Source organism: Eutrigla gurnardus (genome assembly GCF_963514095.1).
Source record: "Eutrigla gurnardus genome assembly, chromosome: 10".
Classification (NCBI taxonomy): domain Eukaryota; kingdom Metazoa; phylum Chordata; class Actinopteri; order Perciformes; family Triglidae; genus Eutrigla; species Eutrigla gurnardus.
Genome location: NC_139924.1, coordinates 1,690,331 through 1,707,540, shown reverse-complemented (window position 1 = coordinate 1,707,540; position 17,210 = coordinate 1,690,331). Strand labels below are relative to the sequence as shown.

The window sequence follows — 17,210 nt, the reverse complement described above, 5'->3', positions numbered from 1 at the left end:
AACCCGGACCTCTGCTCCGTCCGTAGACCCGTAAACCCTCGTCCTGGCACCACCAGTCTCCATTTGTTCGGTCCTGGTTCTCAGCTCCAGCGGGGGCTATCTCGGTCTCCACAGACGCTCGTTCACGTTCTGCCCTTTGAGCATCCCTCTCGCGCAATTCTTCCTCTGTATATTCAGGCTCGTACAGGTACGGTTGGGTTTGGGTGGAAAAAAACTCTTCAAAAGTTTCAGTATATTCTCCAAAAGTGGCCATTTCTGTGAGATTGAAGAAACTAGCACTGCAGGCTACTCTGCGTCTGTAGCAATGACAGCAGGTAAACAAACTATTATAGAACCGGTAACTTATAAGTGCTAGGTGATATTACTCCGCCGCTGCCATAGCCTACTAGGAAGTATGACACGCTGCTGCTGCTGCTGCTGAGACATAAATCCTTAAAAATGCAAGGTTGGTTTTATTTCAAACATTCTATCAACACATATGTACATCGATAGTCTGCCGTTACAATGGATTTGCCTCGGGTGCACTGTGGAGTGGGCAAGACTGTTTTTAATGCCTGTCTAGCTAAGAACCATTGACTTGCGTTAGCCATAGCATAAGCGAACTCGGCAACTAGAAGAACTGAATGAAATTTCTTGAAAACGTCTCCAGACGCCTCGAACACACCGGCTCACTTGGAAAATAGGTCTTATGTCCAAAATTCCAAACTATCCCTTTAATTGTGTCCTTCAGACTGTGTGGCAACCCTCTGCTGGAGTCTGGAGACTGCACCCTGCTGGAGGTTTTGCCAGAGAACCAGTCCCTGACACACCTGTCACTCATGCACACTGGTCTTGGAGACCAGGGGGCGTTGGAGCTGGCTGAGAGACTCCAGCAGCACACAGGGCTCCAGGAGCTCAACGTGGCCTATAACAACATTGGAGATGAAGCTGCTCTGGCTTTAGTGGATGCCTGCAGGAAACACCCCTGCATTCACACAGTGCAGTAAGCAGCTCTTCACTACACGTTTTACATTCATATGAAGAATGTCACTACATACTCAGTTTTGTTGTTGATGTGGTGTCTTGTGTCTTTGTGCAGCTTGTACCTGAACTCTCTCAGTGATGTGGGGAAGCAGTCCCTGTATGCCCGAGGTGTTCCCGAGAGCCATGGAGACCGTCAGGTCAAGGTCCTGGCTTCAGTCACTGAGGGCTCAGACATCTCCGAGAACTGGCACCCCATCCTCAGTGTGATACGGAAGAATGCCTCATCTTGGGACCATGAACGTGTCAAGCAGCAGCTAAAGGTACAAGTATACAGTGTAAAACACTCAGGAAGACAGAAAGAGGAAAACACATTTAACATTTAGTTTACATGAGCAAAAACAGGCTTAAAAAACTATAAGAAGTTTAGATTAGTGTATTCCTACATGAGGTCCATTGAGTCACCCAGGCGGCAACCTCAGGTTCTGAAAAGTGAAGCCATGCATTCACTCTACTGGTTGCAAATGAGATGTCTATGAGAAAATGGTCCTACTTCTCTCTTGATGTATTATCTCATTAAACATAGTAAACATGAGTTTATGGTCTCAATCTGTAGTTCCAAGTCTTCTTCAATCCAGCATGATGTTCATTTAGTACATTATGGTCCATTTAGAGTCCAATAGACCAGAAAGCAGGGGATGCTTTAGGGGCGGGGCTACCTGCTGATTGACAGCTCACTTCCACACTACCAATGCAGTTAGCTACTAAGATGACTTTAACACTTAGCTGTGAAGTTGACCTTGAATTATGAAGCTAACTCTGTTATCAGCTTCACACCAGAATCCAGATGGATCCAGATCCAGTAAGGGTGCTGCTCTCTCTACCGCTCGTGTTCATCAGATCCACCTGTCGTTCCTCCACAGTCCAAATATGGTCACAATATCCAAGATGGAGCTGGCCAAAATTGAGGGACGATGACTACGTCCACTTCTTATTCACTGTCTTTGTTGACCCCCAGTCTCCCTGTGTGCAGGTGTTCCTCAGGGATCTGGAGTGGGGGCGTCAGCAGCAGCAGAGCCTCTGGAAGAGGCTGCACTTTCGGAGGGTGGAGAAGGGAGTCCGGCAGACGCTCCATATGCTGGAGAAGGACACTACCTTCAGGATATAATAAGAAACCAATAAAAACCGTGAGGTGAAAGGGCAATGAGTGTTCACAGGAAAATGTCAGGTTCTAATCTGAGTCTCTCCACACAGCACAAACATCTGCAGCCAGTCTAAACTGGAGGAGATACATCGCTAAGCACCTTCTTCTTCCTGTAAATATTCTATCTGACATCCTCAGTGTTGAATGAATCGACGTGTAAGCATAATTTCCTTGTTGGAGCCGCTCCTATCTCACAAGCTGAGAGAAGTGATTACTAGGTCAGGGAAAAGGGAAAGCAGAGTCCTGCTACACAAATGTGTCATCATTTTTTTGGTTTCTTCTCTAATTTTTTGTGAAAAATGAAATCATCAGCAGATTTATCTCTTTCGGCCTCAAACTATTATTTAAATTAAGTCACTGCACACTGCTTTACTGTAAGAACGTGCAAGCCAGAACAATTGGGAACCATTGATTTAATGAGTGACCAGAAACTCAAGCTCTCACATAAATAGTACTATATTTTCTAGTATAATGTAATGTAAATACTCAAGTACAAGTACCTCAAATTTGTACAGTGCTTGAGTGGGGCTCCTTTGTCCAATCCACTAAAAGATTTGTTACTCGTTCATGTTGAATCTGTGTCGATACATCACCAATGCTGCTGGAAATGTTTTGTTTTGTTTCAACTACATCTGTTTTTTCATTGTTGTGTATGTATATGATGAGTTAATCAAAATAAAAATCAATCTCTTGTTGTGTATGAATATGATTTGATTAATGAGTTAATAAAAATAAAAATTAATCTCTTGTTGTGTATGAATATGATTTGATAAATGAGTTTATCAAAATGAAAATTAATCTCTTGTGTATGAGTATGATATGATAAATAAGTTAATCAAAATAAAAAAAATGATCAAAACAATAACTAGCCTTGTTTTGAATAAAGTCAGTTTTTTTTTTACACAATCCTTTCAGATGAAAAAACTTACAAAATAACATTGTTATGTATTGAGGCAACTTTTATTTTGAGTTGGAAGGTTCGTTCTTGACCTCAGAAGATTGAAGAATGTTTTATTTGTAAGGAGTTTATTTCTTCACTTATTCAGTGATTCCTTGTGAAGAGTCAGGCAGAGAAAGAGTGAAATCATACACTCACAAGTTAGGGATGGTCAGCTTTCAGGTGAAATTTCAGGATGAACCTAAAATGCACTATGACCTTTACACGTGAACTTAATTTGACCTTCTTTAAACATTTGAATGCATGTCCAACTGTTCAATGTTTCAGTACTTGCTGTTCTCTAACACGGAACTGAGCGGCAACATTCACAACAGCTGTTTGATCCTTGAATCGACCAATCAATGTCCTGGTTCAATTAGAATCTGTATTTAAACATCATCTTCATCATGCTGTTCACATGTTGACATCATGAGACCAAGACGACGCCTAACAAGTGATCAACATCGCCATGCGAGGCTTCAAACAGGATGTTGTCAGAGGGAAGTGGCCAATGAGCTTAGAGCGTCACAGAGTGTCATCAGCAGGTTGCCACGGAGACACAGAGAGACTAGAAGAGTCCCAGAAAGCAGACGTGGACGTTTTTGGTTGTGTTATATCCACCACTGCTGGCTTTTGTTTCAATAAATAGTTTGAGATGATGAAATCACCATTGCATGCTTCTACTTAAATGCCCTACTTTCATGATATAATACCACTGTAGCATGAACTCTTCAAATTTTCCATAAATTTCACCGAAAGCCAAATATCCCTAACTTTTTGTGAGTAGTGTATATACCGGTATATTTAAAGAAAATTATTTAAATAATAAACAAATACGTTTGATTGTGTGGGTGATATTGAATAATAATTTCATTTACATGAAATCACCTCAAGGGGTACCATCTTTTTAGACAAAGTGAAATTGATTGCCAATTAATTTAGTCTCATAAAAGACACGTCGAGAGTCTCTACTGTGTTTTAGTGTAATTAATGGCACACCGCTTCATCCAGCGTCTCTCCTCTCTGACACACACGCGCTGACTTTAGACCGGTGAAAGTCGGGGGATGTTCTAGAATGTTTACATCCACTCCAGATCCTCGAGGAATACATTTATCATATTTCATCATATCATCTTATTTTTTATTTTTTTAATCATCAACCACATAATTAGACATTTGATAGAAAGACAGCTTTATGTGTTGAACTGTTTATTACTTTAGTATCCCCATGGCTGACCTAAATGTTATCAGAGGCCTGGTAGTCATGATGTCTAGTTCTGCATGAAGATTAACTGTCAATGACGCATCATCTCCTGTGCCTTTAAAAGACTCAAGTCACAACAGTGATTTGAGCACTTCCTCTGTAGCATCCTCACACGTTGTTGCACTGTAACTGCTCCTCTTGTACAAGATTAAAGTCAGACGTCGACTTTACTTATTTCTCCGATCTCCTCCTTGGGTGAATTTATTCGTTTACGGAAAAATTCTTTTAACATTTGGCGCCCAACGTGGGGCCCAATATCTGTTTCTTTTCTCCAACTACCGGACCTGAACACCTTGCAAGGCGGGCCCGGCTGGAGAGGAGAGCAGTGACGGGGTCCGAACGAAGGAGGAATCTGAGGCATCTAAAACAAATCGGGCAAACACAAAATTCCTGAATGAGAGGATTTTCACCATTTGGTAAAACAACTGAGATCTGGGATCTCGAAGACTGCGTCTGGTGCCAGTAATAGACAGCCAGGTTTAAAGTCCGGGGGCTACGGTCCAAAAAAGCGTGGGGTTTAAAATCCGGGGGGCTTAGGCTTAGGTCCGAAAAGCGTTGAGGGGGTGGGAGACCCAAAAAGCGCTGCGAAGCTGTCTAGGATTGCACGGTTTAAAGTCCGGGGGCCACAAGCCCGAGAAGCAACAAGGCAATCCAGGATTCTCAACTTGCCGAGAAAGGGTTTTACCAGATCGGGTGAAAAGGTTTTTCTACTCATTTAGCAAGACACAGAGAACTGTGTTGACAACAGTCGACCAGTTACAAAAAAAAAAAAAAAAAAAAAAGGGGGAGAGGAGGGATTCTCCTATCGGGTAGTTTTGATTTAGGAGGGAGTCTTGCTAAGTCAGTAAAAAAACCCGAGGTCAAACAAGCACCTCGGAGTACTGGGTCTGAGAACAGTATAAGGTACGTCTTTGGAACGACGAGACCTACTTTGATCCCTACCTCAAAGTACTGGGTCTTGAGGCCAGTAACACGTCTTTGGAACGACGTAAACTACTTTGATCCACCAGGCCGCCTGAGTTAACAAAAAGGGAAAAAGCGCTATCATTCAGGTAAGACAAACATTAGTTTTTTGCTGAGCACAGGGGTGGATTGGCCATCGGGAGTACCGGGACTTTTCCCGGTGGGCCGGTCACTAATGGGCCGATGGACGGCCGTTTTTTTTTATTATTATTATTATTATTATTATTATTATTATTATTATTATTTTATTACAATGATGAGAGACGGCGCGAAAGAAAAAAACAACAACAACATAACACCACACGAAAAACAAAAATGGAGAAGGAAATTAAAAAACGCAAAGGTGGTGCAGAAAAATTGAGGGAAAAGAAAAGAAAAGCTCTAGCAGCACAGGCTGCTAAAGGTTTAACTATCACGCAGATGTTTGCAGCAGGGGCCGGCCTGGCCGGAGCTAGCAGCACCGAAGCAGGTCCGTGTCCTTCACGTGAGTCTGACAGTGACAGAGAGGCTGAAGAGAGTGAGGCTCCCATCACTGCCCTTATGGTGCAGGAGGAGGCTGAAAGAAATGTTGAGGAAGAAGAGACTCCATGTGAAGGAGGTAGCAGGTATGTGCCTTCCAGAATAGTGTGGATAAACATTCATTAAAATAAATGGTTCAGAACGGTTGCTTAACTGTCTATGAACTTTACTTGACATAATAAATAGCAAACTCTGGATGGTGTGGTGTGTTACAACTAAATCTAGTTATCTAAAGTATTGGAAAACAATAACCATATTCACCTATAATGACATCCCCCAAATCAGGTCACCAGAGTTAAAGTGTTTACAACTTAACAAATATGTATGCTTTACATATTTTTTTCAGTCAGTGTTTATGGTTTATTGTCCTTCAACAGTTTAACATACAGTTCAAATTAATAAAACACTGATTAACTATATTACAGTAAAACATCTGCATACATATTACTCATGATGCAGTACACAAATTACAAGTATTTCCTCTTATGTCATGCTTCATTGTCTATACATTATGTTGAGCTGTACTATCTTTCTAAAATAAAATTAGTGTTTGTCCATTTTTCAGATCAATATACTATTGTTTTCCATACTTAAGCCAACTAACCAAAGTTCTGATTGCGTGCAGACTCATTATTTGCATGTAATCTTGTTCAGACTTAACTTATTCCACACTATTCCTCTACTTTTCATGTCCAGGTTTGTGATAGACGACAGGCCCAGTACATCATCTCCTGTCTGTATGAGTGAGTGATAAATAAACACTCTTGAATCTTAAATCCTTTCTCCAGTATCCTTCTTAAGAGCAAGTGAGCAACACAATGCGTAGTTATCATTTATTTTATTCAAGGCTTCAGAATATAAAGGGATATTGTTTAGTATATTGGTGTTATTAAGAACTTATGTGTTTGTACATCAACGGAGCGATATCTGCGCACGGATTGTAGTGGGCCGGTCTGGACCAAAAAGTCCAGGGCCAAATTTTTGTCCCAGTCCACCCCTGGCTGAGCACGTTCGTATTATATTTGTTTGTGAGTTTCTGCCGTGTATGTTTTTCTTCTTATTATTATTATATTTGTTTGTGAGTATATATATAACCTATTTAAAATAAAATAGGATAGGGTGAACTAGATATAAATAAAATAAAAATGGGTAACAGCCATTCGTGTTGCGGCCGGAACACGGAAGGTGATATACAGGAGTTTCAAAGTATATGCAGGAAAAAGATAAAGACAGCGTCAAATATCTTAAGCTGTGGAAAACCAAATATGGGTTTCGGGGAAGACTAAATGTGGAGGAAACTAAGAGATTGGGAGCAGGAAGATAAGGAAATTAGACTAGAGCAGGAGTGAAAAGAAAAAGAAGCACACAAACAGACAAGTTCTAATCTTTATCCTGTTCTTTATTCTCGCCGAGAACAACGGAGAGATGATGACGAAGTCACTCTGGGTCCGACGCCTGTCCCTCCCCCTACCCGGATCAGCCTCATCTGTGGCCACCTCCACTCCACCCCAGGCCGGCCTCCTCCGAACCGCCAGAAGCCTCCGCTCCGCAAATACCAGGGCACCCATGGGACGCAGAACAAGGGGGTAAAACCCGTAGCGGTAGGACATTTACATTTACATTTACATTTAGGTCATTTAGCAGACGCTTTTGTCCAAAGCGACTTACAATAAGTACATTTGATCCTCTTATTTCATCACATACACAGAAACAAGGGAAAGGAGGAGATAAGTGACTACTTTGTCTTGATGATGATGGTGATGATTGGAGGAGTGATTGCAATGTGTTTTACCGAGAGGGTGCACCGAGAAAGCGGGGTGGATGGCGGAGAGGAGGAGAAGGAGGGAGGGGGCGCGGAGGGGAGCAGGTCGAGAGACAGGAACGATGTTTGCTAAAACTGGACATTGGGTGAGAGGCTGCAGGTCCGGAGGAGGACGAGGAGGAGGGGCAAGAGGCAGAGGACTCAGACGGCATCGAGACTCATCTCCCCGGAACCGAGAATCATCACCTGCGTGGCTATCTCAACGGACAGGTCATGCTGAGACACACATACACAGCACAAAGGCGATGTCATCAAATTTAGCCAAATTTAACCCACCAAAATTCTATTGTATGTTGATGATATTCTGATGGCTTCAAAAACTCAAGCTGACTGTAAAATAGACACTTTAGCACTGCTGAACTTTTTAGCTGAACAAGGTCACAAAGTAAATGATGTCATTCTTAGGCATGACAGGCTTTTGCAGGCAATGGATTGCTAATTACGCTGAATTAGCACAACCACTGCAGGGTCTAATCTATGATCAGCCTATGGCAGCCGGGGATAAGATTATTTGGACAAAAGAGGCAGAACAGGCCTTTAAACAACTAAAACAGGTTTTAGTGAGCACATCAGTATCAGCACTCCCAGACTACAAAAAAACTTTCATCCAAACATGTGACGCGAGACAAGGATTCATGACTAGCGTTCTAACAGCCTTTTGGACAAAAACTACGACCAGTAGCTTATTACTCTTCTAAACTTGATCCCATAGCCAGAGCTATGCCTCCATGTTTACAGGCAGTGCAGGCAGCAGTTATTGCTGTACAAAGTTCAGCTTCACTCGTGTTATTTCATCCATTAACATTGAAGGTTTCACATGCGATTTCTGTACTTCTGATGCAAAACAAAGTAGCTTTCATGTCACCAGCACGGCATCTCAATTGTATGACAATACTAATGGTGCAGCCACATTTGACAATCGAACGCTGCAACACATTGAATCCATCTACACCTTTGCCATACGAACAGGACGGTGATAAAAATGACTGCTTAGTTAAAACTGAGGAGACTGTTTTGCTGAGAGCAGACCTGACTGATACACCACTCACACATCCAGACATAACAATGTTTGTTGACGGTTCCTGCAGGAAAAAATCCAGATGGCAGGAATGCCAGTAGTGTGCGGTGGTGACACAGGGGAGGGTGCTGAAATCCTCACCTTTGCCATCACATTTCTCAGCACAGGCAGCAGACAGAGTAGCTTTGATGGAGGCATGTAGATTGGGGGAAGGGAAAGCTATCACAGTCTACACAGATAGCCAGTATGCATTCTCCACACTGCATGTTTTCGACCAACAGTGGAAAAACAGAGGCATGGTAACATCTACAGGCAAATCTATTCAACACAAAGATTTGATTCTAACCAGTTTCACAGGGAAACCCCAAAGCAGACGTAGAAGCTAAACGCGCAGCGACAGAGGGACGGGGCTTAGATTACATTTTTGTAGCTGATACTGACACAGAGCACATTGACCATGATATCTTGAAGGACATGCAGGTGTAGAAGAAATTGTGTTACCTTACAATTCTTATTTGGTTTTGGTATAATGTTCCTTTCTCTCTAAACATCAAATGTCCTGCTGAGCTGCATTCATTGTATGTAAGCCTTGTCATGTTGATGAAAAGACCCTCTGGTCTGTCCCCCTTCCTGGACCGTCCCCGAAACACCTTCACCTCACATACTTGATCAAGGCCTTCATGAATGGCCCCTGTTGTGACACTATGTAGAAAGAACCCAGCTGTTCCAAGGGAAGTCACACCTTTATGTTGTCTCAGGATGTCTCTTCCAAGTTGGGAGAGACGCGTATTGAATCTATGTAAATCCACTGTTTAGACCTGCCCCTTTGGTTCTGTATAAGTTGTCTCTTGCCTCACATCATTGCAGAATGGACTGTGTGGCAGCGCGACATTGTCTTTTCTCCACTGTCAGTGATTAAACCTCATTTGAACCAGCCACTGAATTGGACCTGAAGAGTTTTCTTCCACACAGGCTATAACACCAGACACTGAGAAATCACTGTGGCGCGACAAAGGAGCAAAACAAACAGATGACGACATCTGGAGATGACCTGAGGGTAAGCCCATCCTTCCTAAAACCCTCTATCGATTTGCGGCTATTTTGAGACATGGGATTACCCATGTCTCAACAGGAGGGATGGTGACAATGATAAGTAAATGTTTTACAACATATGGATTCCAAAATTACTCTAAAAAGTTTTGTGCATCCTGTTTGATTTGTTCCAAGCACAACTCGCAAGGAAGAATGAGACCTAAAAGGGGAGCATTCCCGAAAGCTGAATATCCTTTCCAAACAATATGCATGGACTTCATCGAACTAAACAAATCAGAGGGGAAGAAATACTGTCTAGTAATAGGAGATGTGTTTTCAAAATGGGTTGAAATCACACCAACAGCAACAAACAACGCTATAGTGGTAGCAAAAATCTTTGCTACTATTTTTGCACTAAGATTCGGATTCCCAGAAACAATTTATTGTGAAAACAGTCCATATTTCAGAAACCAAGTCATGGCTAAATTATCAGAAATGTCTAACATTCAACTAAAAGTTTCATTGCAGTTATCACTGGTCATCTACTCGCTGGGAAGGTCCATATCAGGTTCTGCTATCTACACCAACAGCCGTCCACATCGCTGAGAGAGGAACGTGGGTTCATCTGACACACTGTAAGAGAGCATACAGCACTCCGGAGGGGACGGATAAGTAAAAACACCACACCATGGCAGATAGACTGTGGCATCTGTTTCGAAGGACGGGATGCGGTATGAGAGGAACATTGTGTCTAATCAGTCTGATAGCAGTGATAGTGGTAATTCCGATACTCTGGGTACACAAACTTCAGTCTCAACAATCGAATGGCAACAACAATCGCACCGCAGCTGAATCACTGATTATAAATTTGACACTAGCCAATACAACGCTAGCTAATTCAACACCAGCCAAATTAAGAGCTAAAAGAGAAATCAGACCGCAAATTGTATAACTTTGTGTCTCTACCCGCTGACAGGAACTGCACCACTGTACACCAATTGTTTCCCCCTGTGCCAACTCACACGTGGCCACCCTGGTTTGAGCCATATGACGGCAACTACACCTGTCTGTCTAGAGAAGAAGGTACAGTTAGTGTAGGAACTTTGGCTCCCTGTAATCTAACCCTGAAGTTATCAGCAGGAGAAGGGGGTGAGCAGAATGTGTGGGTGAGAAGACAACTTGTGACCAGGGCGGACATCTGGTGGTTCTGCGGTGGTAAGACACTTAGACCAACATTAAAAATGTTGATTGGATTAACTATTTGTATTATAACCAACAAAGGTTCATCAATTATGTCAGAGACAGCATCAAGGGGTTGTCTTCACAATTAGATAGGACTAGTCTCTTGGCATGGCAGAAACGGCTGGCGCTGGACATACTGCTGGCCGAGAAGGGAGGCGTGTGTAAGATGTTTGGGGATATGTGTTGCACCTTCATTCCCAATAACACCGCTCCTGACAGCAGTGGGACTAGGGCGCTGGCAGGTTTGACGTCGCTATCCGAGGAGTTCGCAGAAAACTCAGGTATTGACGATCACCCTTACTTTTCATGGATGGAGAGCATGTTTGGGAGGTGGTCAGGGCTCATACAATCAGTTTTGATAACCATAAATATAATGACCACAATTATGACTGCGTTGTGTTGTTGTTGTGTTCCATTCCTGAGAGACTTAGTTCAGAGGCTGATTGACGTTGCCATGAACAAGATGTTACTGTACACCAGAGTGCCGGATGGTGAGGATAAAGGTGATGCAACATCATATCTATCAGATTACAGTGACGATGAAATAACCCCTGTGAAGTGTGCTTCCCGATTCCTAGGTGAGCAGAAAGTTCCAGGTGATCTGGAAGCTGAGGACATGTGCGGGGACTTGGAGGATTTCTATGATTAGTAGTTTAAATAAAAATAAAAACATAAATTCCACAGCACAATGATGTATTTACAGAAAATCCCAAAAGGAAGATGTAAGATACTGATAAGCATTACGAGTGCAGCGTCAAGAGAAAGATGTTGTCTCCACTCTGTATATATATATGTTAATCACATGATGGAAGGAAGTCTGTAATGTTTATTGTTTTCCACGAGCTTAGGGTGAGATTTCTTACACAGGGTCAGGTTCGACTAACGGGATCGATGGGTTGACCAGCCTGCGTTGGACATTTTGTTTGATTTCTATTCTTCCTTCCTATTAAGCTTTAGACTGTTAGAGATTAGATTTGCTAGATGTATAACCTTGTTTGAATTGAATCATTGTATTTTCCCGATTGGACTGGAGGACCACAAGGCGGTCGCCTGTAGGCAGAGGGGCCGTGAGAGAATTTCCCTGCCTGAATGTAAAGATGGTCACTGGAAGTTGCTAAGAAACTGCCTGACAGGGTTTTCGCTCTCACACTCCACAAAATTTAACTAATGATTATGCTTAAGATAAGCATAAACAGGAGGGAATGTCATAAGAATTTTGTATAACCTCATGTCTTAAAGTTTTCTTTGTTTAGGTTACAGCTTTATGTGTTGAACTGTTTATTACTTTAGTATCCCCATGGCTGACCTAAATGTTATCAGAGGCCGTAGTCATGATGTCTAGTTCTGCATGAAGATTAACTGTCAATGACGCATCATCTCCTGTGCCTTTAAAAGACTCAAGTCACAACAGTGATTTGAGCACTTCCTCTGTAGCATCCTCACACGTTGTTGCACTGTAACTGCTCCTCTTGTACAAGATTAAAGTCAGACGTCGACTTTACTTATGTCTCCGATCTCCTCCTTGGGTGAATTTATTCGTTTACGGAAAAATTCTTTTAACAACACTCTTAAATTAAATTAATTAAACACCGAATTAAGAAAAAATACAACGGAAAAAACACTGAACTTAATAAAAATAAAAACAGATCTGGAACGGATTTCATAGTTATCTAGCTGTTGAGCTTAGCTTGACAAACGCCACAGTGATGGATTAGTTAAGCTTTCAGAGGCAGCGAGGGGTGGAGCTCGGATCTCGCCTGTATAGTCTACTCTTTGGTGGGAACCTACTGTCTACGGTCGAACGAGAGAGAAATCATCAAGAGCACACCGCTCTGAAGGACTTTGAGCTGGGAAGAGAAGCAAGAAACAAGAAATCTTTACATTTTAAAATAACATTATGTGGCGGCCGCGCGACAGCACGGTGAGGATATTAATAGTTACAGATTGGAGAGATAACCTTATCACCAACTTTACATTTCCAACAACGCAACCTTGGGAATTTCACCCAAGGAATTAATAATGTGTAGTGCAATTACCAAGGCACTCAGGTTCGTATAGATGCAGCTGGAGACGTACTTCCATTAAAACAATTTTATTACAAAGTCTAATAAAAACCAATAAACATCACTCATTCAGGATTCAGAAAAGGGAAGACCTTACCAGGGCTGAGATGGGCCAGTGACGACTAAGGGGTCAGTGATTGAGAGGGATCCACACAAGTCACACAAAAGGGGAAACCATTACCAAAGACACCAGGGACAGCACCGGTGGCACTCAGCACCTGGAAGGACAAGTGGGGAACAGTTAATGCTAAATCAGCACAAAGCAGAGCAAGGCAAGACAGCGCGAGCAGCGCTAGGCAAAACAGCAGGGTTCCAAATTGTCGTCAGCGGAGTTGAGGAGAACATTATAATATGGGCTCTTTAACCTTTAAGGTTTTTAGTGCCTTAAAATAATGTTTCCTCATCCTAATGTTTCACCTCAAAACCGAGTGAACGGCACTTCAGCATTCGCTCTGCGGCCCTCTATCGGCTGTAACCGCACTAGTGAGTCCCAGAGTAAACAACAATCACGGGAGAGCATCATTTAGTCACTATGCAACAAATAGCTGGAATAAACTTCCTGAAGATGTAAGACTTGCCCCAACTCTGACCACTTTTAAAACTAGACTGAAAACTTTTCTGTTCACCATAGCTTTCTGCTAAATCTTTTAATGTCTGCACTGTTTTTAATTATTGCAAATATGTTTTTATTCTCCTTTTCTTTCTGTAATGCATTTTTAATTTTGCCTTTATTTTCTTTTAATTCTTCTATTTTTTTTCACTTTGTTGTATGATGTGAAGCACTTTGAGTCAGCCTTGTGTATGAAATGTGCTATACAAATAAAGTTGCCTTGCCTTGCCTTGCCTTGCCTTGCCTATGTAACTTTGCCTCGTCGGGTAGCGGTTTTGTAGTTCTAATGAGACTACAAATTTGACCTGCTTTACGGCAAGCGTTACAAAAGCAGGTAGGTGGAGGCTCTGCGTGTAGATAAGTGGGAGAACACCCAGCAGGTGCGTGGAAGATACCTTGCAGCTAGGTAGTTTTTAAATTGGCGTCATGGCAGACCCTGCAAAGAAAAGGAGGAGTATAATGTCTGATGAGGCGAAGAAAAGAAAACGGGAGCATGAAAGAGCTCGAACGAGAGTGAATATCGGACCGGCTCACACTCATTGGAGGCTACAAAATGCAAGACAGATGGTGACTTGGCTGCTGGACTTGTAAATATAAATGGTAAATGGCCTCATTTATATAGCGCTTTTCTCCAAAGCGCTTTGCAGGAATGACTGTCACTCACACATTCACACACTGACGGCGGAGTCAACCACGCAGGGCAGCCAGCTCATCAGGAGCAATTGGGGTGAGGTGTCTTGTTCAGGGACACCAGGCACTCAGCTAGGAGGAGCCGGGGATCGAACCAGCAATCTTGCAGTTGCCAGCCGAACTCTCTACCTCCTGAGCTAAACACCCCCGCAATACCAGTAATCATTTTTTGCAGCAAACATTTTGACAATTTTCACTGTTAAATATAGCCAATTCTTAAAGCAGCCGAGTGATGGCATCAGATAAGACAATTTAAAAAAACTATTATGCAGTAAGGTTGACCCTGTAATAACAGCTTCCATGTCACCTAAAATATGTAAATGTATGTCTGACAGCGCAGATAACATGATTGCTGAAAAACAGAGAACAGCTAACGGTAGCACAAAATGTGTTAATGGGCCCTAGTTTCGCAGACTAGGCGTAGTCAGCGCGCAGTGCACCTGCGCCACGCCGACGGGGTGGGTCCGCCTGGACTTTGCAAGTTTCGTAGCTCGCGCAGGCTCGGCAGGCTCGGCAGGCTCGCGCAGGCTCGCGCAAGAAGGCGTGAGTGGGAGACGAGGAGGAGACGAGGAGGAGACGAGGCGTGGACTGGGATTAATACAGCCGATTCAGATCTTCACCAATCAAATGAGCTCCTCTCCTCACCTTTAATGCGTTAGGGGAGGGGAAGTTCCGCCACTTGACAACCCGATGACAGAAGCAGCGCCGCCGATCCCACCACGCTCACCTGTGCGTGCGTATCATAATAATAACAATGCCGATATTATAAAAAACAGGAGAGAGAGAGGGAGATGTTTTGGTCCGAGAGGCTGAGTTTCCGTTACGCGTGCCATCCGCCTTTGATCTGATGTCAGATGTGACGGGACAATCTATATAGATATAAATTCACGTGTTGATTCAATTAGTTGCATTAAATAGTGTTTGTTGTGATTATTTATTGCATTTAAATGTGCCTGGAACTGTGGAAACCTGCCTGTGAGGTCTCGGTGACGTGTGCGCACTGCGTGCCGGTCAGCCAAACTTCCACTCCGCCAGCTGTGATTCGCCTTGAATGAATGGACTTTATTTGCGCCTTAAGGCCTTGCGCCGAGAGTAGACCAGGTTGGAGCTGGCGGGCTTTCAGCGCAGTCTCGGCGAGGCTTTTTGCCACGAAACTTCCGCTACGCCAAACTGAATCTGTGACGCCTCCCCCTGCTGCGCTGCCACACCCATCTTGGCGCAGGCGATCCACCAAACTGCCAAACTGACCGTGCGCAAGGCAAGGCTAAACATACATTCCTATGTTAGCAAACCCTAGCTAGTCTAACATTATTTCAAATACTCCAAGCAAGCAGACACGTCACACTTTAAAACGTACCTGCTGCCTTTCACCATCCACTTATTCAACTGCTGTTGCATCCTTCGACATACCATCTCCTTTTCCCTCTTTCTTTTTCTGTTCTTAGCCCCTGACAGCTTTTTTGCTTTATCTGTCTCTTTCAATAGACAACTCACTACTTGTACCTCGTAGTGCTCAAGGCACCTTGCTCCCTCTTCTATGTCAACATTCTCTGGTGGAATCTTATGAGAAAGGGCACATAGTCCAGCCTTTTAGTCCTCTAAAATGTTATTTAATATTAACGAAATGCAGAAATGATTTAGAAGCGCACAACAGCAGCTTCATATAGAAAATAAAAAAATAAAATTCTTAACATCGCTTTGGCGCCCCCCCTGGTGCGGCGCCTCTATGCACCGCATATAGTGCATATCTACTTTTTGCACCACTGGCTGTGGGTATTCTCTTACTGGAACGGATTTGATTGTGAATCAATGAAAAGAGCCCCTCCTTGAAAAGAGCCCCTCCTTGAACCGACACCTTATCGTGGTGGAGGGGTTTGAGCACCTGAATGATCCTAGGAGCTATGTTGTCCGGGGCTTAATGCCCCTGGTAGGGTCTCCCAAGGCAAACAGGTCCTAGGTGACAGGTCAGACTAAGAGCGGTTCCAAAGCCCTTAATGAAGAAGCTAAAATCGAGGACGTTCACGTCGCCCGGATTGGCGTCACCGGGGCCCCACCCTGGAGCCAGGCCCGGGGTTGGGGCTCGCAGGCGAGCGCCTGGTGGCCGGGTCTGTGCCCACGGGACCCGGCCGGGCACAGCCCGAAAGAGCGACGTGGGCCCGCCCTCCTGTAGGCCCACCACCCGCAGGAGGGTTCAGAAGGGGCCGGTGCGGTGGGATTTGGGTGGCTGTCCTGGGCGGGTGCCCCGGCGACCCAATCCCCGGACGGTGACTCTAGCCATGGGGACATGGAATGTCACCTCACTGGGGGGTAAAGAGCCTGAGCTAGTGCGGGAGGTAGAGCGCTACCGGCTACAGGTAGTCGGGCTCACCTCCACGCACAGTCTGGGCTCTGGAACCCAACTCCTTGAGAGAGGCTGGACTCTCTTCTACTCTGGAGTTGCCCACGGTGAAAGGCGCCGAGCTGGTGTGGGCTTGCTTATAGCCCCCCAGCTCGGCCGCCATGTGTTGGAGTTTTCCCCGGTGAACGAGAGGGTCGTTTCCCTGCGCCTTCGGGTCGGGGATAGGTCTCTCACTGTTGTTTCGGCCTATGGGCCAAACGGCAGTGCAGAGTACCCGGCCTTCTTGGAGTCCTTGGGAGGGGTACTTGAGAGTGCTCCAACCGGGGACTCCATTGTTTTACTGGGGGACTTCAACGCTCACGTGGGCAACGACAGTGTTACTTGGAGGGGCGTGATTGGGAGGAACGGCCTCCCCGATCAGAACCCGAGTGGGGTTCTGTTATTGGACTTCTGTGCTGGTCATGGTTTGTCCATAACCTCCGGCCGTATGTTTTGGACACTCGGGTGAAGAGAGGGGCTGAGCTGTCAACTGATCACCACCTGGTGGT

The 17,210-nt window shown here is 44.1% G+C and overlaps 1 protein-coding gene across 2 annotated transcripts in view; it reads left to right on the top strand.

The window, feature by feature from the left end:
* Window positions 1-2,128, top strand: part of nlrx1 (NLR family member X1) — a gene marked incomplete at its 3' end in the record, with an annotated part of 33,843 nt that extends 31,715 nt beyond the window's left edge. For both annotated transcript variants that reach the window (XM_084019933.1, XM_084019932.1), the window contains 3 exons: window positions 731-982; window positions 1,079-1,283; window positions 1,994-2,128. In XM_084019933.1, the coding sequence (XP_083876059.1) occupies window positions 731-982; window positions 1,079-1,283; window positions 1,994-2,128 (592 nt within the window). The remainder of the gene's footprint in view (window positions 1-730; window positions 983-1,078; window positions 1,284-1,993) is intronic.
* Between the last annotated feature and the right edge of the window lie 15,082 nt (window positions 2,129-17,210).